General features: G+C 43.9%; 1 protein-coding gene across 1 annotated transcript in view; it reads right to left on the bottom strand.

The window, feature by feature from the left end:
* LOC124622730 (lipase 3-like) overlaps positions 1-23,472 on the bottom strand; it is a 147,711-nt gene that overhangs the window by 11,904 nt on the left and 112,335 nt on the right. Inside the window, exon 7 of the mRNA XM_047148521.1 lies at positions 1,671-1,813. Within this exon, the coding sequence (XP_047004477.1) occupies positions 1,671-1,813 (143 nt within the window). The remainder of the gene's footprint in view (positions 1-1,670; positions 1,814-23,472) is intronic.

Genomic DNA, 23,472 nt, shown 5'->3' on the forward strand with positions numbered 1-23,472 from the left:
AACAAGATACATAAAAATATAAAATTCACAATTGAAAGAGAACAGAACAACCAAATTAACTTTCTAGATATAACAATCAAAAAACAAAACAGTAAGCATATGTTTGAAATTTATCGTAAACCCACAGCAACAGACATTATCATTTCCCAATCCTCGAATCACCCACATGCACAAAAGCAAGCAGCGCTTCGACACATGCTCCATAGACTCAACACAGTACCACTCACCAAAGAAAGCTACCAAAAAGAACTGGGCATAATAATACAGATAGCACAAAATAATGGTTACAATAATAACACAGTCACAAAGCTAAACAACAAAGTTAAAAGTAAAATAAAAGTAGAAAGCTCCAAACCACAGACAACAACACAACAGAACCAAACACAAACACGCAGTCCCATAACAGGATAATCAGCAAAAGATGAAAGAAAACGCAAGATGGTACACAATGACATACAAACACAAATTCAGCCATAAAATCAACATTTTCAAAAGACAGGGAATAAACATAGCATACACAACAGACAATTCTATACAAAAATACACCCCAAAACTAACAAAGAAACAGAGACATATACCAGAAAGCAGGTATATATCAGTTGCAGTGTAGCACTTGTGAAGGCACATACATAGGGCAAACAGGGAGAACATTTGATGTCAGATAAAAGGAACACATGAGAGCCTGGGAATATGGGACAATCACTCCACATTTGCAGAACATCTAAGAGAAAATGACCACAAACCAACCAGTAGAGAAGATGACATGAAAATAATTAGAATCAACAATAAAAAACACCTTCTGACAATGCAAGAAAATTACCACATACATAAAACTAAAGTAGAAGGGAAAATACTGTTGAATGACCAAGTACACATGCCAAGCTATTCATTATTTACACTAATAGATAAAATAATAGAATAACGTTCGCAAAAAGCATTTATATAATAATATTGTCCAATGTAATAATAATAGAACCCAACATCTTTACACTCACTCATCCACGAACCCCTCCACAGAATATTGAAACGAGGAGTCAAAACAGGTGTCCAGCTGTCATCAAAGTTTTCAGCCACTCGCTAACAGCTAGTACACCACCCCCCCCCCCCCCAAAAAAAAAAAGAAGTCTGCTCTATCCCCCCTCTCTCTCACACTCATACACACACACACACGGTATAAACATCATAAATAGAAGTTAGTATCGAACATATACTTATTTAGGTTGGCATCAAATAGGTAAACATACCAAAGAAGATGAAACACGTAATGGAGTCGCAATATTTACGCTGTGAAAAGCAGTGTACGACGAAATAGTTGTATCGAGTGACAAAAGAACAATAGTCCACCACAAAAAATAGTGAGAAACATGGTGAACAATGTATGGAAGGCGAGAACACAAAGATATGGCAGTGATAAAAGTGGTAGTCCGACCTCCAGACCAGATGTGAGGAAACGCAGATCAGCAAGTCGTAAGTAGTTACTTTTTTTTTTTTTACAAAAAATCGCGAAGTGAACTGTTTGATAATCTAAGACTAACAAAACTGTATCGTTATAGATCCCGCTGATGATGCCTTAGGAGAAGGAGAAACGCGTATGGGATAAATAAAGCGACTAGCAGCAGGAAAAGACAGTTTTATTTACAAAACAAAAAAAAACTAGGATAAGGACTTACCTTCTCCCCAACGAGCCAGTCACCGTTGCCATACATGGCGATGACGGGGGAAAATATATTTCTGAGGTTGTAATCTGGTGGAGAAGTACTGCCGTACTTCTTTATGTTTCGTAGCAATCCAAAGTCGTATTGACGGAAGTGCCCTGTAACAGGTAAAGTTTCGAATAGCCTAATACAGATACGAGCGCGTGCGCGCGCGCGCGCTCACACACTCACACACACACACACACACACACACACACATACACACACACACACATACACACTCAGAGAGAGAGAGAGAGAAAGTGACAGGGAGATAGGACTTGTCCGAGAAAAACTTTCTGCGCCATTCAACACCTGGGACCAGTATAACATCATCACTTGCTCACAGTATGGGACATAAAGTCAACCTAAAACCTTTTCATAGTAACCACAGGGCATCGACTGACCATGCCGTTTATCGAGGTCAGACATGCCGCTGACTGTGGCAGTCTTTGCGATATAGAGAGGTACTCTGAAATGCTCTATGTTTCTGATGAAAAATGGCTTAACGCATCGAAGAGCTGGAAATGGATGAACAAAGGAGTTCTCATAATTCTTATCAATTATGAATAGTTAATTCCTGTTAGCTCTTAGTGTTTATTATTCTTTCGTACTATTAGGTTATTTCAGCGTTATTGTCATTTTCTAGTACAACTTGCAATAATTACACATGGAATAGATGTCGTAGTTAGATTAAAGTATATATGAAGGGCTTATTTCAATAGTGGTACAAGTCCATTGCCTCCACTTTTCTGCCTATAAAGCTTCTGAAGTTAATGATCCAAACAAACAGAAAGAAAGGTTGATCTCTAGCAGGAAGCCGTATGCTTGAGGATTTCTGGTATCTCAACTGCAGATTTTTCAGCGCTCATTTAACTTTAGTACTCTGTATCTCAAATGAACAAAAATGGACTTGTGCCACTATTGAAATAAGCCTTTCATATAGTGTACATTCAAAGATATTCTTGTGTTAAGTTGTTCGTACACCTGACAGCAAAATAAGTGGGCCACTGCTGAACACAACCAACATAACTTAGCTGTGTCGCAGGTCCTCTGAACGTCAAAACCCGGTGGGGTACAGATGTTTGACTATACACAATGGTTACCACAAGAGAACACTGTTCATTATGGCAGTCAGTCCAGATGTAAACCAATACCGTCAGACAAGAAATATTAGAAAAGACGTTACTGGAGATGAGACACTCCTTAAACTTGGGAGTTAAAGTTCAGTACAATAACTGACACTTCAGAAGTCTTTACCCAGCCATAAAATGATATGAGAGTTCTCTTTCATGATCTGAATTTGAACCCATTGTTAGCCAAACAAATCTGGCGTCGTTGATCGAGACTCGGCTAGGCATAAAGAGACGTAAAATATGGTTTTCACGAGTATCAGTTTACAAAGTTGAATGTGCGAACCTGGAAATAAGTGGCGATACGTTTAGCACTGTACTGGGAACCCCATGAAGCTTATATCGCCCCTGAGAAGTAACTACGAAAGGTATATAATGCAGTGCAAAGCACAAGAGGCAAACGCCATGAAGCAAAGTTGTGGTGATGGACGGCGAGTAGAACCTAGTACCTACACAAATTGTTAACTAAACACAATCAGATGACAGATGTTAAATATGTTCACCAATAACGTGATATTGGAACCTGAAAGGACGAAACAAATTATTTTTGCCTGGCATGTATTCCAAACCGACACCTTTCACTATTCCCTTATAACTATGAATAGACATGAAGCAATGGAGGTCCAGTGTGGGCTGTAATTATCGTACGGCAGCGAAAATTAGTACACATGCTAAATTGTACGTCAATGCGGAGCAGATTTACACTGGAAATAAATTACTTTCAGTTTTGGTCGGGAGTGCTAATCTGGCGCTGTACCCTCTGTATAACGGTATAACATCCACGCTGTCATTTGACAAGCCATTAACTGACTGAACAGTAGGGCTGTCGGGAAGAGAGACCGTTTGCCGTTAGAGTAACTGTTTCATCTGAACAGCAGCAATTATACTGCTGCACTGCGACTGTACCGCCAACGTAAACGCCTGAGGAGAAGCCTGATGTCATTAAACGATTTAAAAAAGTCGATAATGAAATTCTAAAACACAAGTTTGCTTGGTGTGGAACATGGAAAAGGAAGGCGTCCCATCCCAGAGGAAGCTATTGACGAGTTTGCTGCTGCTGACCATGCAGCACATGCCCCGGGCAGTGCTAGCGCTCTTGCAGTGCCGCAAGTATTGTCCATCCCGTGGTCAACATGTAATGTAATGCTATTGTAAATATAATACTGCCATTCATCTGTATACTTTAAATTTTTTTTGTTCCATAATAATTTTGAAAAATTAAGAAAATACTATAACGAGAGTAACCTTTTGTTTAGTTTATCTATTTAAAATAACCTCTTTGATGTAGGTGGAATAAATGTATTAAAACATATTTTGTAAATAATTATGTAATATTTCAAGTACAACTGTAATTAATCATGTCAGTTTTGTATGTATATGCTGTCATGCAATTGTAGATGGTTCATACTTAGGGTTTTTGGAAGCAGAAGTGTAAATTGGAAAGGTGTAGGGATCATAGGTAGAACGGAATTCTGTTCTGTGGTGGAATGGAAAAGGTGGTGGGGCGCGCGAGTGAGATTTGGCGCGCAAGTGGCTCACACAGTCGGTAGCTGCCCTGCGAGTGGTGAACACGCATTACGTTGGTCAAGCACTAGAGGCCCCGAATTTACCTGCAAGACTGGTTTTTTGGCCTCGGACGTGTTCTACATGATTGGTGCAGTACGGCAATAAATTAATAGCTCAGAAATTTGTAATTTTATCGTCGCCACCAAGAGGAAGACAGAGCAATGTACATCAAGAGCCGTACCTGCGCAATGTTACTACGGAGCACCGCCTCACGCCACCTTCGACATCAGTAACAGGCAAAGTACTTCATTTAGAAGTGTATCACAGTATGAGCCATCCATCTTCAATCAGCGGAATATAAGTGTTAAATGTACCTCTGTGTTTAACCGTGATTTTCCTATGTCATTTACCTCAGTAGGGTCCTTACCTAAACGAATTTATTCCGAGTATCTTGATGTTTATTGAAGCTCGAATAACAGTAAATTACTGGCAAGAGTACTGTTTTGGTAGTAAATTCTGAATATCATTATTGAGTACTAAAGTTTGCACGTATCAGTTTAAGGGCCACAGCATTGCGTGACCATGAGGATAAGTTTTCAATTATATTTCTGAAAGTAAAGTAACATAATTGTTTAACTGCAACAATCTTAACAGTAGTTGTTCGTGTTACTTCTCCATGTCAAAGAAAGCCAGACAAATACTGGTGTTAGTAAAACGTTAACAAATAACAGTCCTAAAGAAATGAAATTTAGTCGTGTTAAATAATAATTTTGGTCATATGAATGACAGCTATAAGTTTAATATTTTTTTTGTATCTTTGTTGAAACATACGTGTGTGTTCTTTAAATAATTACTTAAGTATAGTGATAAATTCCGTAAGTAACAGAAAGTGGGATTAATAGTACTAACTGCCAAGTGACCATAGTAAATGAAAGTAGTTATTTATTCAGTGTCGAAAATTGACTTCATCTTTTTGTGTAGACACTGTGCCCGATTTGAGCTGGCGGCCGTTTTTTTAAGCGAAACGGTTTATTGTTATAACAGGCTTTGTCTGATAAAAGGCTTCCAAGAGTAATTATTCTCACTGCTTTTCCCACAAACTGTATGATTCGGAGAAAAATAGTTCGATACTTTACCATTGGGTTGCACACGGTTAAAATCTCCCTCCGAGAGTCGATGGTTTGAAGTGTTAATGCTGCGTGATTTTGTGATGGAGTTCCTGCTGCTACTTATGGCACAATTCTGACATTCCGAATCGCGGATCTTCCGTCTTTACAGTGGTAGAACTTAAACGTTCTGGTACCGTATTGACGAGAACGCGAAAGTACCATTGCAGTGTTCTTACAAGACCCAGGCGGTGCAGCAACTGAAACCTCATAATCCGCAGCAACGTTCTGATTTTGCTCTCCGAATTCCGGCACAGATCGAAGTTGATGACATGTGACCGGCAATATTCCATGTAGTGACAAGCCACATTTTCCACCACAGGGTATACACAGGGTACACACAGAACTGTCGAATTTGGGGTACTGTTAAACCACTTGCTGCGCGAAGTGTCATTGCGCTCGTCGTACGTGGCTGCATGGTGTGGATTCATGAGTACCGTTATTCTCGGTCCGTTCCCCTTGGCAGAAAATGTACCCAGAGTGTCTGTCATCTTTAATGCGAAGTCTGCACATTATCGAGACCTTCTTGCACAACATGGGATTCTGCTATGTATGAGCGAAACTGTGCGGAAAGCACTGTCTTCACGCAAGATGGGACAGTGCCTTATCTCTCTCCCTCGCCCAGTGAAAGATGTGCTTAATGCAGCCTTGCACGAACGTGTTGTCTCCAGGGGTTTTCCTGAGTCGCAGCCTGCAACATGACCTCATTTGAGCCCATGTGCTTTTTGGCTCTGGGGATCTCCAAAAGACCACGTTTACAGAGGACACGTTCGGTCTCCGCCTTATACAGGAACACGTTTCTCAGATCAACCGGAACTGCAGCGAGCAATAAAATGTGTAAGAGACCGTTTATAATAAAATCGACATTATGCCTTTCTCACTTCTCCCACACGTCCCGGTCCTAATGACTTATATATGGAAACATTTCTTGCATTCACAGCGCCAAATTTGCACGTGATGACCAAAACCGGAACCAATTTTTTCGTAGCGTAAATCGTTTCCGCATTAACACATTACCATTTCTAGCTAAGATTCGTTACCTCGCGATAATAACAACCCACCTTGGACCTCCGTGAGTAGTTGCACTTGAATTATAATCTACCGGTATTACGAACTGTATGGAGATGTCTGTGAAATTAGAAACCTAAAGGCCGCTTTTGCAGAAGTCGCCAGTACGAATCGCCACAAAAGGAAAGAGAGGTATATTCAAGTTACCATAAGTAGTATGGTTAAAAATTACTCCATATGACACCCAGACATGAGAAAAGGCAAGACAGGCAGACGGACGATGTGGCGGCAGCAGAGAAGGAAAACGGAATTCTGTTTGGTGTTTAGGTCGAAGATGTGGAACACTTGGAAATGTTTACATACGAAGCTGTGCGATACAGACTGTCACCTTCCATCAACAGTGAATCCTCCGCACATCCCAGCGGATATCAGTGTGTGTGAGTGAGTGTGTGTGTGTGTGTGTGTGTGTGTGTGTGTGTGTGTGTGTTTTGCTAGAGTTTAGCGACCAATAGGCGGATGGCGAATGGTCAAAAACGGTATACCTGGGTATGCTCCGTGTGCGAGTATTTCTCAATTAGGAGCCTAGGAACGTAGTTAGCTCGAATTCATGTTTCAGCCCTCTGAAATGCACTCGAGCGCAATCGCCTTTGTGGACGAGCCTCATGTTCTGCACTTGTTTGAATGCCGTTTCTCATTGGTTAATGAGGATAAACTCCTCAGGTCTCCGTGGTTAACTGAATTAAATCAACACCCAGCATCAAACTCCTCTGTAGTGGCACGTGCCACCCAAAAATCAGTTTGAATCAGTTCTGTTACAAAATGAATTAAATACTAAGAAGATCAAATCAAAAGTGTAAAATATCATCATCAATTAATAATCAGCCAACGTGAATGCTCAGTCCGCAGCAGAATACGCGCTAATCTGAATTTTCCTGGTAGGTCAAAACCGCGATATGTTCGCCCTGAAGATGGCCCCTGCCATGGGCTGAAATCGGTCGGCACTAAACAAATAAAAAAAACCGCGATTAAGACTGTTTTCTTAACACTAAGTTAAGTTTATATCAATCGCTGTTACTCCTCAACCATGTTGTTCAAACCTGTGTGCCAAGCCGTAAATCGAACCTGGGACCTTCGCGAGGAAGTGCCCTATTAACCAATCTATCCAAGCCGGACTGACGTACTGCCCTTACAGTTGTACTTCTACCTTCAAATTCTCAAAAGCTCATCCGGCTACCCTGCAGGACTAACACTTCCGAAAGAAAGGTTACTGCCGAGTGTGCGCTGATTCGGAACCTCCTCGCAGATTAACACTCTGTGCTCAGCCGCGTCTCAAACCTGGAGCATTTCTAATGCACGGGCTAGTGCGGCAGAGCATTTTGGACTCTCCACTGTAGAGTGAAAAAAAAAAAAATCCCAAGGCTGTGTCCAAGCAATTTTTCAACAGTCTCTCTGTTTCCAGGAGTTGTAGTCCTGCAAAGTATGCAGGAGAACTGAGAATTTTGGAAGTTAGATGAGAAGGTTCTGGCGGAAGTAAAGCTGCGAGTGTTGGTCTTGAGTCTTGCTGCGACGGTTCAGTCACTAGAGTACCTGCCACAAAATGCAAAGGTTCGAGGTTCAAGCACCAGTCTGGCAAATTGTGTTAATCTTCCAGGAAATTTCACTCATTAACCATTCCACTTTTCTCTCTCTCCATCCGAACTGGCCCCGGATGGCCCAACAGTATTGACCGACCGCCATGTAGTCCTCAGCCGATGAGGATACGGATTTGGAGAAGTCCTGAGTTCGAGTCTCGGTCTGGCACACAGTTTTAATCTGCTAGAAAATTCCAGTGTCTATTTGGATTGTTAATGCAAACTGCTAATTAATGGCTCATATGTTACAGGATAGCTCGATGAATCTGTTGTTTATATTGTGGATCCAGGTAAAGAGGCCTAGGCACGATAAATGTTTTTACTGAGAGTATCTGTCTGTGTAGTGGCGATCGCCATCCTCCCTTAAGTGAAGAAAGAGACATTACTTGGCTCTGGCAACTCCCATCTGTATCATACTTTGAATTTAATATTGTCAGCTTATTCCGCTTGCTCGAAACTAGTGGTCTCCATTCTAAATATCTGCAAACAGTCACGTGATAGTGGATGGCTGATGTTAATGACCTGTTATGTATTCTGGGTATGTTATTAAAATTTGTAATGTGGAATATGCAAGTTAATTTGAGAGATTACAGGGCACTCTCACTTCTGATTTGGTGTAGGGAATACTATCTACAGCGATTTGACTTCATACATTGTGGTGGGCAACAGTTTATGGTCTTGTTTGCGTGCTCTAGGGAAGGAAATACCGTAAGCTTTACCTGCATTCAAAGGAACAGGGTGCCGACTTAAATGACTGCAGTAAAAGCACAGCGTTGGTGGGGCGACAAAGCGCGTTTTTTCTGGAGAATGATGAAGAGGCATTTCCAGACAGCCCCGTGCTGTGGTTGCATTGTGCAAACACATTAGCTTTGGCGCCAGACGTCCAGGTATAAGGCCTAGCGCCGAAAAGTCGCCGACAGCGCATTGTGGGCCTTGTTAGCGAGCAAGCCACCAAAAGAAATGTAAACGTTCTGCAAATGTCCATGGGACAGAGAAAACGGGCGCCGAGACGTGCAGACTCTGTTTCAAAACATCTTTTGTTGATGCGAGTTTATGGACGTTCCCTGCAAACTTTGAAATGTACACAACAGGGGAGATAACAAGCTGTTTAGGGAGGGCTGTGCTTCCACCCTGTACTGTGTTAGCAAAAGACACAGCAAACGCGTGGGAAAGAGGCCGCAAAGCTGAATTTTTTTCCATTTTCTGCAAATTAACTTTAAGTCTCTGATTGGTCAAATCGGTTTGCAGTGCAAAGACCATTCACCGAGCTTAGAATGCCAGGTTCCAGCTCGTGATTGGCTTGTGCGAAATTGGGGGAAGTCAAAAAAGAGAAATGTGCTTTTGGAACCGAGCTGAGGAGGCAACACAGAGAAAGGGAGATTGTCACTCTTGTACAAGTCTCTTGTACTGGCGCTTCCCTAGTAAAGAACTGCAGATCTCTACCTAAATGGTGAGACTTGTGTCCTTTACTAGGGTGCGACTTAGAGCCTGTGCCAGTCACCTTTTGAACCATCAGGGGTACTGCTTATATCATCACGGTCACAACGAGTGATGCGTGGGTGTACTTATTTGTCTTGAGTCGGCCATCTAAACATTTGACTTATTCCGACACGCACAGTCGTGGCACTGAGTCAAATTGGTTTGGCAGACCAGCAAACGGGTCCACCTGCACACTGGAATCCATGGGGGTTTCAGAGGCTCTTAGGGAAGTACCTGCGATCTGAATTAACCGAATGCAAGACCGCATGCTTGCATTTTTCGGGAACGCGCATGTAATAGCAGATTGCCGCCGTCCATGACTTCAGTCACCGAACGCATCGTAGTGTGGCGCCTTGACCAGTAGGATGGTAAAGTATTCGCTGCTGCAAAGTAGGGCTATAATATCTATTTCTCAGCACCCTGTTCTTTCGAACCATATTTTTCCTTTTTTTGTATGGTAGAGTAAAGATGCTTGGTGGTGGCGTAGTTTGATGCCATAACCTGGATTCACGTGTATGGAGTGAGATAGAGCGAGTAGTGTTCGTGTGGTGTCACCGCCAGACACCACACTTGCTAGGTGGTAGCCTTTAAATCGGCCGCGGTCCGTAGTATACGTCGGACCCACGTGTCGCCTCTATCAGTGATTGCAGACCGAGCGCCGCCACACGGCAGGTCTAGAGAGACTCCCTAGCACTCGCCGCAGTTGTACAGCCGACTTTGCTAGCGATGGTTCGCTGACAAAATACGCTCTCATTTGCCGAGACGATAGTTGGCATAGCCTTGAGCTACGTCATTTGCTACGACCTAGCAAGGCGCCATTATCAGTTACTATTGATGCTGTAAAACATGTACCGTCAAGAGCGATGTTCACCAATTATGGATTAAAGTTAAGTATTCCAGCAGCTACGTACGTTTTTTGTTAGTCTCATTTCCTTGACCTGTTCCTGACCTCACGCCAGCCTGCGTGAGCTAAAACGCGTGCCTTTCGGCTTCCTCTCTTAGTGGGTTGGCTGTCTTGCCAATCATGGCAGTTCGGGTTAGTGTCGTGTGTCGATCCCCAGCAGATCACTTTGTCCACCATAGATCCCATTTTAGTAAGGCTTTTGTTAAATAAATATTTTTTGTATGATGTTTCTTTAATAATTTTGTTGTCTTGTCTTGTTTAAGATCAATAAATCGATTGTGAATTAGACTACAACTTCTTCCTGAGTTCTGATTAACAGTTCCTTCGCATTTTCATGGCAGTGTAGATCAGAAACATAAGGATAGCTTTTTCACTTGGTGTCCACTGCGTGGATCTTTTACTTCATTAACCGTAATCTTCTTTCAAATTTTGTAGACTTGTCATAAGTATTTATCAAATTTTAACTTAATGTCGTTCTCAAAAAATATTTTTAAAAAACAATCATTCGGTCGTTGTTGAAGGCAATGTAATATCTATCAACAGTTGTCTTGTTGAAAGTCAGTTTAATTAATTTGCGAGGTAACTTCTCGGATTGCCTTGCATCGTGTTCTGTGCTGTAATAAACTGATTTGTGTTTTTAGTAAATACGTTAATAAACTTGTGGCCCAGCATCCTTCCACTCAACATCAGCTCCCTACCACACAGCAGTTACGACTGTAGTTGTTCATTGAGGGTGGACTCTGAATCAATGGAAACATGTCGCCGTTTATGGTCAGAACAGGTCGATGGTCGTGAGAGGCAGGCAAACAGCTGCTCGAAACATGCACTCCGCCATGGTTGCAGGCCACTTGGGGCATTAACTCTACGTTCAACACTACTGTCGTGGGGCCTACATCTACATCTACATCTACATTGATACTCCGCAAGCCACCCAACGGTGTGTGGCGGAGGGCACTGTACGTGCCACTGTCATTACCTCCCTTTCCTGTTCCAGTCGCGTATGGCTCGCGGGAAGAAGACCGTCTGAAAGCCTCCGTGCGCGCTCTAATCTCTCTAATTTTACATTCGTGATCTCCTCGGGAGGTATAAGTAGGGGGAAGCAATATATTCGATACCTCATCCAGAAACGCACCCTCTCGAAACCTGGCGAGCAAGCTACACCGCGATGCAGAGCGCCTCTCTTGCAGAGTCTGCCACTTGAGTTTATTAAACATCTCCGTAACGCTATCACGGTTACCAAATAACCCTGTGACGAAACGCGCCGCTCTTCTTTGGATCTTCTCTATCTCCTCCGTCAGACCGATCTGGTACGGATCCCACACTGATGAGCAATACTCAAGTATAGGTCGAACGAGTGTTTTGTAAGCCACCTCCTTTGTTGATGGACTACATTTTCTAAGCACTCCCCCAATGAATCTCAACCTGGTACCCGCCTTACCAACAATTAATTTTATATGATCATTCCACTTCAAATCGTTCCGCACGCATACTCCCAGATATTTTACAGAAGTAACTGCTACCAGTGTTTGTTCCGCTATCATATAATCATACAATAAAGGATCCTTCTTTCTATGTATTCGCAATACATTACATTTGTCTATGTTAAGGGTCAGTTGCCACTCCCTGCACCAAGTGCCTATCCGCTGCAGATCTTCCTGCATTTCGCTACAATTTTCTAATGCCGCAACTTCTCTGTATACTACAGCATCATCCGCGAAAATCCGCATGGAACTTCCGACACTATCTACTAAGTCATTTATATATATTGTGAAAAGCAATGGTCCCATAACACTCCCCTGTGGCACGCCAGAGGTTACTTTAACGTCTGTAGACGTCTCTCCATTGATAACAACATGCTGTGTTCTGTTTGCTAAAAACTCTTCAATCCAGCCACACAGCTGGTCTGATATTCCGTAGGCTCTTACTTTGTTTATCAGGCGACAGTGCGGAACTGTATCGAACGCCTTCCGCAAGTCAAGAAAAATAGCATCTACCTGGGAGCCTGTATCTAATATTTTCTGGGTCTCATGAACAAATAAGGCGAGTTGGGTCTCACACGATCGCTGTTTCCGGAATCCATGTTGATTCCTACATAGTAGATTCTGGGTTTCCAGAAATGGCATGATACGCGAGCAAAAAACATGTTCTAAAATTCTACAAGAGATCGACGTAAGAGATATAGGTCTATAGCTTCGCGCATCTGCTCGACGACCCTTCTTGAAGACTGGGACTATCTGTGCTCTTTTCCAATCATTTGGAACCCTCCGTTCCTCTAGAGACTTGCGGTTCACGGCTATTAGAAGGGGGGCAAGTTCTTTCGCGTACTCTGTGCAGAATCGAATTGGTATCCCGTCAGGTCCAGTGGACTTTCCTCTATTGAGTGATTCCAGTTGCTTTTCTATTCCTTGGACACTTATTTCGATGTCAGCCATTTTTTCGTTTGTGCGAGGATTTAGAGAAGGAACTGCAGTGCGGTCTTCCTCTATGAAACAGCTTTGGAAAAAGGTGTTTAATATTCCAACTTTACGCGTGTCATCCTCTGTTTCAATGCCATCATCATCCCGTAGTGTCTGGATATGCTGTTTCGAGCCACTTACTGATTTAACGTAAGACCAGAACTTCCTAGGATTTTCTGTCAAGTCGGTACATAGAATTTCACTTTCGAATTCAATGAACGCTTCACGCATAGCCCTCCTTACGCTAACTTTGACATCGTTTAGCTTCTGTTTGTCTGAGAGGTTTTGGCTGCGTTTAAGCTTGGAGTGGAGCTCTCTTTGCTTTCGCAGTAGTTTCCTAACTTTGTTGTTGTACCACGGTGGGTTTTTCCCGTCCCTCACAGTTTTACTCGGCACGTACCTGTCTAAAACGCATTTTACGATTGCCTTGAACTTTTTCCATAAACACTCAACATTGTCAGTGTCGGAACAGAAATTTTCGTTTTGATCTGTTAGGTAGTCTGAAATCTGGCTTCTATTACTCTTGCTAAACAGATAAACCTTCCTCCCTTTTTTTATATTCCTATTAACTTCCAAATTCAGGGATGCTGCAACGGCCTTATGATCACTGATTCCCTGTTCTGTACATACAGAGTCGAAAAGTTCGGGTCTGTTTGTTATCAGTAGGTCCAAGATGTTATCTCCACGAGTCGGTTCTCTGTTTAATTGCTCGAGGTAATTTTTGGATAGTGCACTCAGTATAATGTCACTCGATGCTCTGTCCCTACCACCCGTCCTAAACATCTGAGTGTCCCAGTCTATATCTGGTAAATTGAAATCTCCACCTAAGACTATAACATGCTGAGAAAATTTATGTGAAATGTATTCCAAATTTTTCTCTCAGTTGTTCTGCCACTAATGCTGCTGAGTCGGGAGGTCGGTAAAAGGAGCCAATTATTAAACTAGTTCGGTTGTTTAGTGTAACCTCCACCCATAATAATTCACAGGAACTATAGGAACTATCCACTTCTACTTCACTACAGGATAAACTACTACTAACAGCGACGAACACTCCACCACCGGTTGCATGCAATCTATCCTTTCTAAACACCGTCTGTACCTTTGTAAAAATTTCTGCAGAATTTATCTCTGGCTTAAGCCAGCTTTCTGTACCTATAACGATTTCAGCTTCGGTGCTTTCTATCAGCGCTTGAAGTTCCGGTACTTTACCAACGCAGCTTCGACAGTTGACAATTACAATACCGATTGCTGCTTGGTCCCCGCATGTCCTGACTTTGCCCCGCACCCGTTGAGGCTGTTGCCCTTTCTGTACTTGCCCAAGGCCATCTAACCTAAAAAACCGCCCAGCCCACGCTACACAACCCCTGCTACCCGTGTAGCAGCATGTTGCGTGTAGTGGACTCCTGACCTATCCAGCGGAACCCGAAACCCCACCACCCTATGGCGCAAGTCGAGGAATCTGCAGCCCACATGGTCGCAGAACCGTCTCAGCCTCTGATTCAGACCCTCCACTCGGCTCTGTACCAAAGGTCCGCAGTCAGTCCTGTCGACGATGCTGCAGATGGTGAGCTCTGCTTTCATCCCGCTAGCGAGACTGGCAGTCTTCACCAAATCAGATAGCCGCCGGAAGCCAGAGAGGATTTCCTCCGATCCATAGCGACACACATCATTGGTGCCGACATGAGCGACCACCTGCAGATGGGTGCACACTGTGGTAGTAATGGAAGGCGCCCTGATAGTTGCGGTGTACGTGTATATTATTGCCGCTCGATGTCTTCTCCAACTGTGACGGCATCATGCGGCACGATTAATGTCATTGTCGCAACACCAGAATCGTGCTTCAGTGGCTTCAGCAGCAAGACAGTGAACTCACGTCGCTATCTCGGCCACCAAACCCGGCTCATATCACCCCTATGGGGCACATCTGGGACGCAGCCCCGCACCCACAAAGCACCAGCTCGTAATCTGCAAGAAACTGCGCGACCTCTATGCGGACCAGAGATGTACAAATTCACCTTCCAGCCTGCCTGCCCCTATCTCCGCCGCAGCCGCTAGAGGAGCTCAACCTGCCGCAAAGGTTACTGGAGAGTGCACGTGTACTGATGCACAGTGGTTAAAGCAGGCCAGCTCGGGTTTCCGAAAGCCCGGCAAGCTTCACAGGACCCCTCAGCCCACTGCACCGGAAAACAGGTTGCGTTAGCGGTCCTACTTGACTACATAAAAGCCAAGTTTGCGATGTGCAGGGGATAGGCAAAATGATGTGAACACCTACACTTACTTGGAAATGGTTCATTAATAAGGGACTGGAGCCCTATTTGCCGCTAATACAGCTGCGATTCTTCTTGGAATACTGGCATGTAATACACTACTGGCCATTAAAATTGCTACACCACGAAGATGACGTGTTACAGAAGCGAAATTTAACCGACAGGGAGAAGATGCTGTGATATGCAAATGATTAGCTTTTCAGAGCATTCACACAAGGTTGGCGCCGGTGGCGACAACGTGCTGACATGAGGAAAGTCTCCAGCCGATTTCTCATACACAAACAGCAGTTGACCGGCGTTGCCTGGTGAAACGTTGTTATGATGCCTCGTGTTAGGAGGAGAAATGCGTACCATCACGTTACCGACCTTGATAAAGGTCGGATTGTAGCCTATCGCGATTGCGGTTTATCGTATCGTGGCATTGCTGCTCGCGTCGATCGATATTCAATGTCTGTTAGCAGAATATGGAATCGGTGGGTTCAGAAGGGTAATAAGGAACGCCGTGCTGGGTCACAACGGCCTCGTATCACTAGCACTCGAGATGACAGCCATCTTATCCTCATGGCTGTAACGGATCGTGCAGCCACGTCTGTATCCCTGAATCAAAAGATGAGGACGTTTGCAAGACAACAACCATCTGCACGACGAAGTTTGCAGCAGCATGGAATATCAGCTCCGAGACCATGGCTGCGGTTACCCTTGACGCTGCATCACAAACAGGAGCGCCTGCGATGGTGTACTCGACGACGAACCTGGGTGCACGAATGGCAAAACGTCATTTTTTTCGGATGAATCCAGGTTCTGTTTACAGCATCATAATGGTCGCATCCGTATTTGGCGACATCGCGGTGAATTCACATTGCAAGCGTGTATTCGTCATCGCCATACTGGCGTATCACCCGGCGTGATGGTATGGGGTGCCACCATTGGTCACACGTCTCGGTCACCTCTTGTTCGCATTGACGGCACTTTGAACAGTGGATGTGACATTTCAGATGTGTTACGACCCGTGGCTCTACCCTTCATTCGATCCCAGCGAAACCCTATATTTCAGCAGGATAATGCACTACCGCATGTTGCAGGTCCTGTACGGACCTTTCTGGATACAGAAAATGTTCGACTGCTGCCCTGGCGAGCACATTCTCCAGATCTCCCACCAATTGAAAACGTCTCGTCAATGGTGGCCGAGCAACTGGCTCGTCACAATACGCCAGTCACTATTCTTGATGAACTGTGGTATCGTGTTGAAGCTACATGGGCAGCTGTACCTGTACACGCCATCCAAGCTTTGTTTGACTCAATGCCCAGGCGTATCAAGGCCCTTATTACGGCCATAGGTGGTTGGTCTGGGTACTGATTTCTCAGGATCTATGCATCCAAATTGCTTGAAGATTTAATCACATGTCAGTTCTAGTATAATATATTTGTCCAATGAATACCAGTTTATCATCTGCATTTTTTCTTGGTGTAGCAGTTTTAATGGCCATTAGTGTATATAAATTTGACCAGCAGCTTCCATAGTGCATGATTCTTTTTTAAAGAGAAAAAAAGTGGCTGAGAAGTGTGTGGAAATGTGTGCGAAGGACTTGAGGCCATTTGGCACTTTAGGTTTTCTAAACTTAGGAAAAATATACGGCTCAGTGGATATTAAAAACCACATTCTGGCTGTATGCAACGTAGTGCGAAGAAAGCTTACTATGAGAGAAAAGCTTCTTCTTTCGGACATCTACTTTTTAGATTAACGTAATACGACAAACGAACTTCGTGTTTGCTAAAATGCATCTGGGGACTTTTGAATGAATTATTTTGCCCATTGTAATGGGACACCCTCCTGTAGCATTACTTTTCCTCAACAGAAGTAGGTGATACCAAAAATACTTACGAATTTTTGAACAGGTTAATATTAATCTTATTTATGGATTCGTCCGTCGCTTCTTAATAGAACATTTCCATATTGAGGGTTGAATAACACTTAGGTTAATATTATCTCAACTGTTTTTCTAACAGAATTTCATATGATCTTCTGCACGACGTGGTATATTTCAGGCTATACTCCATAAAAAGAAATTACTTTATTGTCGTTGTTACAATCGATATGTACTAGGTCTGTATGTACAGTTAAAATTATTTTTTCTTTTAGAATTATCTGAAATTACGGAATATCTGGCACACTTAAAATCCTTATTAATAATTCCGAAATCTGACGATATTTATTACGTTTAATTTTGGATTCATTTATTTAATAATGATATAAATTGGTGGAGATTCATTTGTCAAGAAAATTTGTTAACTATTTGGAATATTGTTAGTACCTCAGAATGGATTAGCAATGGGTATGCCTCTGACGCTTTCGGACGTGTTTTTATTTCTGACAATAACAAAGTAGTTTTCGGTTTTAAAGTGGAAATTGTAAAGACAGTGTGATATAGAAAAATGTAAGCGAGTAAAATCAACTATTCAGGCAATTCTTCAAAAACTATTACGTCAGTTGGATCAATGAGAACCTATGATATTAAAAATTTCAGCTTCAAGAATCAACCCCTAGATGTGAAGAACTGGAGCCAACTACGAGAAAAGAAGATACGTAAAAAGTTTATTGTAAGTCTTACTCCTCTCGAAGCTTATTAAAAGAACTAATATGAAGTCAGAGACAATCAACAAATGAGAGAGGGATAGATTACTCCACTTACAATGAATTCAGCGAACCTGCAGTATACTATCTGGCAAATGTAATTACATTGTTATAACTAGGATCATATTTGGCTGAAACACACTAAGGATACAGAAACTGGACTTCCAAAGCCTCACTTTAGTTGGCGTTGCAGTATAATAGACATCTTCAGGTTCTTAAGTGCAAAGGATCTCGACTTTCAGAGATGGCACAGAAGATCCCGACTTTCAGAGATGGTTCTGGTCACTATACAAAACATTTGTTAGATGTGATCTGACGATGGTTCTAAATAAGCACAGATAGTAGTAGACGAAAGAAGTAGCAGAGAAAAACGTTCGTATGGAAATAAATAAATGAGCCAGAAATAAGGATAAATACAACCCACAGTCTTCTGGGCTGAAAGAATTTGTATAGTGTATTGGGTCTCGTCTTGTGATATGTGGTAAAGAAACTTTCGAACCGTACTCGTAACACTACAGTGAAAGTGCACAGAATAAAATGCCACGTAGCGAACCACCGTGGCTAGACGGGCTGCATGGAAGCAAGACTCCTTCAGCCTGCCTGGGTTCGACGCAACTGGGCACCCTGCCCGTTCGGCTGATGACGAGCGGCGGGTTGCCTACCTGGGGTCCTATTCTGTATCGTTCATACCGATTGGTGTAGTAGGTTAGTCTCGGTACTGACGTCATTTTCGGTTCTTTATCTAAATATCCTATTCAGTAAGCTTCTGAGACCTGTTTCCGAACAGTCCTCCCACCGATTTTACGACAATTGTACCGAGAGGTTTTGGATTTCGGTGTGGCCCTGTCGACGGGTGAGCTGTGGTTTTTGTACACCTATAATTTGTTATTTTAAACATATTTAGCGGTTTTAGCTTTGGATTTAGTGATTGTGTTACTAAAGAATCACCAGAGGACGCATCCGGTTGGAAAGTGAGTTCATAATAGACTATTTTCCTTTGTTAGAAATATGGTTAGGTTAGGTTGTTACTGTGAATGATTACATCCAAAAAACGTTTTTGGTCAATATTCTCTCAAAATACGTGTTATTTTTATGCAAATAAGAGTTTAAAGATCATTAAATCAAGACATAGGCTCTGCTTACATATATTACATGAGAGTCAACTGACGTTACTAGTGACTTTGTGCACTTTCTCCCACAAATAGTATGGTTAGTAACTATCCAAACGTGTTTACAACTTTCAAGTAATAATGGAAAGCAATTATGTGAAGCCTGATATTGCAAACCTCCCAAACTACCACGCATTTATGACTTACGCAGCACCATTTGGCAACGAAGTCAGCCTACCTTCCTCTACGCAATAGTACGAGAAATGAGCGCTACTTTTCTGTTATTTGGCGTGTCCAAGTGAATGCCGGCACAGTAGCTCAACGTGTTCGGTTAGAGGGTCGCGTGCTCTCTGTAATAAAAATCTGAGGCAAGGAATCAACGATCAACTTGAATGGATGTCTTGTGACGTCCTCCCAGACCAAACGCAGGGAACTAAATCGAACAAAATGAAAGAAATAAAAAAACGTGGTTAGCGCGCGGGAATGCATTTCAGCTGAGAATCATGGAAATGGATATACTGCGCCTAATACTGTTTAGGAGGAGGCAAGAGCGATGAAGGCCGGCACGTGTGGCAGGTATGCAGCACGTTCTGAGACATTATTATTTGTGAAAGTTAAGATTTTTCTGCAATATTCGTTATTACTTACATGTAAGAGCGCAATTCCTCAGTAATGATATTGTCATTTCTGTGTATTTAAAAAACGAAATATGAAATTGCTGTGACTGCAACAACCGACACTGACCTTTATATTCACCATTTTTTTCGAATATGTAGCGATTTCCGAGTATGCGGCTAGACAGCAATCTAGGAGCACAACTTAGATTACTGGGAATGTAATTAGCAGCAGTCATATTCATAATCTTGCTTGTCACAAATATTTATCTGCGATAGAATTCTCAGCCACAGTAGAAAGAGATGAAAGATCTCCACCGTAATATTTTTAGACTGTAGCACCGTATGCGAAGCATTGTCATTCATGAGATGCATGTTGTAGACTTCTACGAACTGCAGGAGCTCTCGAAAATGCATTTTTTCAATTTTGTTTTTAAGATCCAAATCTTTGATGTATCATATAGCGAAGTGGGCTACTTAATCATTTGGATCTCTAGGAGCGAGTTACACTCCTGGAAATGGAAAAAAGAACACATTGACACTGGTGTGTCAGACCCACCATACTTGCTCCGGACACTGCGAGAGGGCTGTACAAGCAATGATCACACGCACGGCACAGCGGACACACCAGGAACCGCGGTGTTGGCCGTCGAATGGCGCTAGCTGCGCAGCATTTGTGCACCGCCGCCGTCAGTGTCAGCCAGTTTGCCGTGGCATACGGAGCTCCATCGCAGTCTTCAACACTAGTAGCATGCCGCGACAGCGTGGACGTGAACCGTATGTGCAGTTGACGGACTTTGAGCGAGGGCGTATAGTGGGCATGCGGGAGGCCGGGTGGACGTACCGCCGAATTGCTCAACACGTGGGGCGTGAGGTCTCCACAGTACATCGATGTTGTCGCCAGTGGTCGGCGGAAGGTGCACGTGCCCGTCGACCTGGGACCGGACCGCAGCGACGCACGGATGCACGCCAAGACCGTAGGATCCTACGCAGTGCCGTAGGGGACCGCACCGCCACTTCCCAGCAAATTAGGGACACTGTTGCTCCTGGGGTATCGGCGAGGACCATTCGCAACCGTCTCCATGAAGCTGTGCTACGGTCCCGCACACCGTTAGGCCGTCTTCCGCTCACGCCCCAACATCGTGCAGCCCGCCTCCAGTGGTGTCGCGACAGGCGTGAATGGAGGGACGAATGGAGACGTGTCGTCTTCAGCGATGAGAGTCGCTTCTACCTTGGTGCCAATGATGGTCGTATGCGTGTTTGGCGCCGTGCAGGTGAGCGCCACAATCAGGACTGCATACGACCAAGGCACACAGGGCCAACACCCGGCATCATGGTGTGGGGAGCGATCTCCTACACTGGCCGTACACCACTGGTGATCGTCGAGGGGACACTGAATAGTGCACGGTACATCCAAACCGTCATCGAACCCATCGTTCTACCATTCCTAGACCGGCAAGGGAACTTGCTGTTCCAACAAGACAATGCACGTCCGCATGTATCCCGTGCCACCCAACGTGCTCTAGAAGGTGTAAGTCAACTACCCTGGCCAGCAAGATCTCCGGATCTGTCCCCCATTGAGCATGTTTGGGACTGGGTGAAGCGTCGTCTCACGCGGTCTGCACGTCCAGCACGAACGCTGGTCCAACTGAGGCGCCAGGTGGAAATGGCATGGCAAGCCGTTCCACAGGACTACATCCAGCATCTCTACGATCGTCTCCATGGGAGAATAGCAGCCTGCATTGCTGCGAAAGGTGGATATACACTGTACCAGTGCCGACATTGTGCATGCTCTGTTGCCTGTGTCTATGCGCCTGTGGTTCTGTCAGTGTGATCATGTGATGTATCTGACCCCAGGAATGTGTCAATAAAGTTTCCCCTTCCTGGGACAATGAATTCACGGTGTTCTTATTTCAATTTCCAGGAGTGTATAACCACTTACCCTCCTCTTCTTCTCCTTCCTGTTTGAAATTCTCAGAATCAAGTTTTCTGGTGTTTTTATAGATGTAGTAGTACAATGTGGTCCTACACACTATTCCTAACTCATTTTCCGAATTGTAAAATCCAAAACACTATGTCAGTGTGAATGAGAATAAGATGACATAATGCGGCATTTACGACAATCTGCAGAATACAGTCAAATACGCTATCGTTATTATGCTTACATGGAAGCATGCGGTCAGGGAAACTATAAAAATTTCTTTGCATTTCAGCTGAGAATCATGGAAATGGGTATAGTGCATCTAATACTGTTTAGGAGGATGCAAGAGCGATGAAGGCGGGCACGTCAGCTCGGTGGAACGCGGCGTCATGCGTTATGGCAACGTAAACGCGATTTTCAGTACTTGGAAGAATAGCGCGCCTGTGCCGTCTGCTAGCCGCTTTGTGTTCGTGGCGCTGTGCGCGCTGCAGTGCGCATGCGCGGATCTGCGACCGCTTGCTTTTCATTGGCTTTTGCGACGCGAACCGACAACAGCGTTTCGGTTCTCTAGACCCGAACGGTATCGCTACCGAAATGCGTACTGAATAATGCAGGGGCTCTAACTCGAGTACCAGACCGTTCGGTGCTCTTAAGGACCGAAGCGATCGGCACAATGGCGGAAAGATACAGAATAGGTACCCCTATTACACGATGCACTTACAGTTCACCTATGCACCAGCGCCCCAAGCGTGCATATCTGTAACTACAGACTGGTTCACTGGTCTCTATTACACCGCCCATGCGGGATATACCTGGTGCACATGTGCAGAAGACTGTAGTAACGCGCCAAGTGCAAATAGAGCTGTCTGAACTTTTGTAACGACTTCCGTTCTGCTGCGCGAAACACGGCTATGACCGAGAGATACTGGAACGTCATTTGTTCAAATTACTTCTGTGAGCTCAAGGTTCTTACACAATAAGAAATTGTTCTTTATCATTATTTATTGCGTAATTGTTATTCTCTCATGTAGGTTACTACTGTTCTGAATTACAGACTCCATAATTAGCTTTATATTACAACACTTGCTTACACAGGTATATGTATATCTACATTTACATTTATATAGCATATTCAACATGGAGGATCCACTTGTTTTTGGAGCTCTTGCCATGACACTGACAATAAATCTGCGGATTAGAGCAGAACGACGACGAAAACGAAAAGCCAGACGTTGCTGGGTTCGACCCTGACTGAAATAAAGAGACGAAGGCAGCTAATGGAAGACTTGCTAATGAAAGAACTGAGGTCCGATGATCCGCAACAATTTCGGAACTTCGTAAGGATGGACGTGGCCTGTTGCGAGAAGCTACTGTCTATGACACAAGATGGGATTAGCAAGTGTGATATAGTCATGAGGGATGCTATCTGCCGCCGGCCGTGGTGGCCGAGAGGTTCTAGGCGCTACAGTCTGGAACCGCGCGACCGCTACGGTTGCAGGTTCGAATCCTGCCTCGGACATGGATGTGTTAAAACCTAAAGGTTCAAATGGCTCTGGGCACTATGAACTTCTTAGGTCATCAGTCCCCTAGAACTTAGAACTACTTAAACCTAACTAACTTAAGGACATCACACATATCCATGGCCGGCCTGGGTGGCCGAGCGGTTCTAGGTGTTACAGTCTGGACATCACACACATCCATCCCCGAGACAGGATTCGAACCCGCGACCGTAGCAGTCACCCGGTTCCAGACTGTAACAGCTAGAACCGCTCGGCCACCCAGGCCGGCCATGGATATGTGTGATGTCCTTAGGTTAGTTAGGTTTAAGTAGTTCTAAGTTCTAGGGAACTGATGACCTAATAAGTTCATAGTGCCCAGAGCCATTTGAACCTTTTTTTTATGCTATCTGCCTTCTCGAAAGTAAGAATTACTTTCACTGATGAAATACCGGC

This window comes from Schistocerca americana, chromosome 7 (genome assembly GCF_021461395.2).
Source record: "Schistocerca americana isolate TAMUIC-IGC-003095 chromosome 7, iqSchAmer2.1, whole genome shotgun sequence".
Lineage (NCBI taxonomy): Eukaryota > Metazoa > Arthropoda > Insecta > Orthoptera > Acrididae > Schistocerca > Schistocerca americana.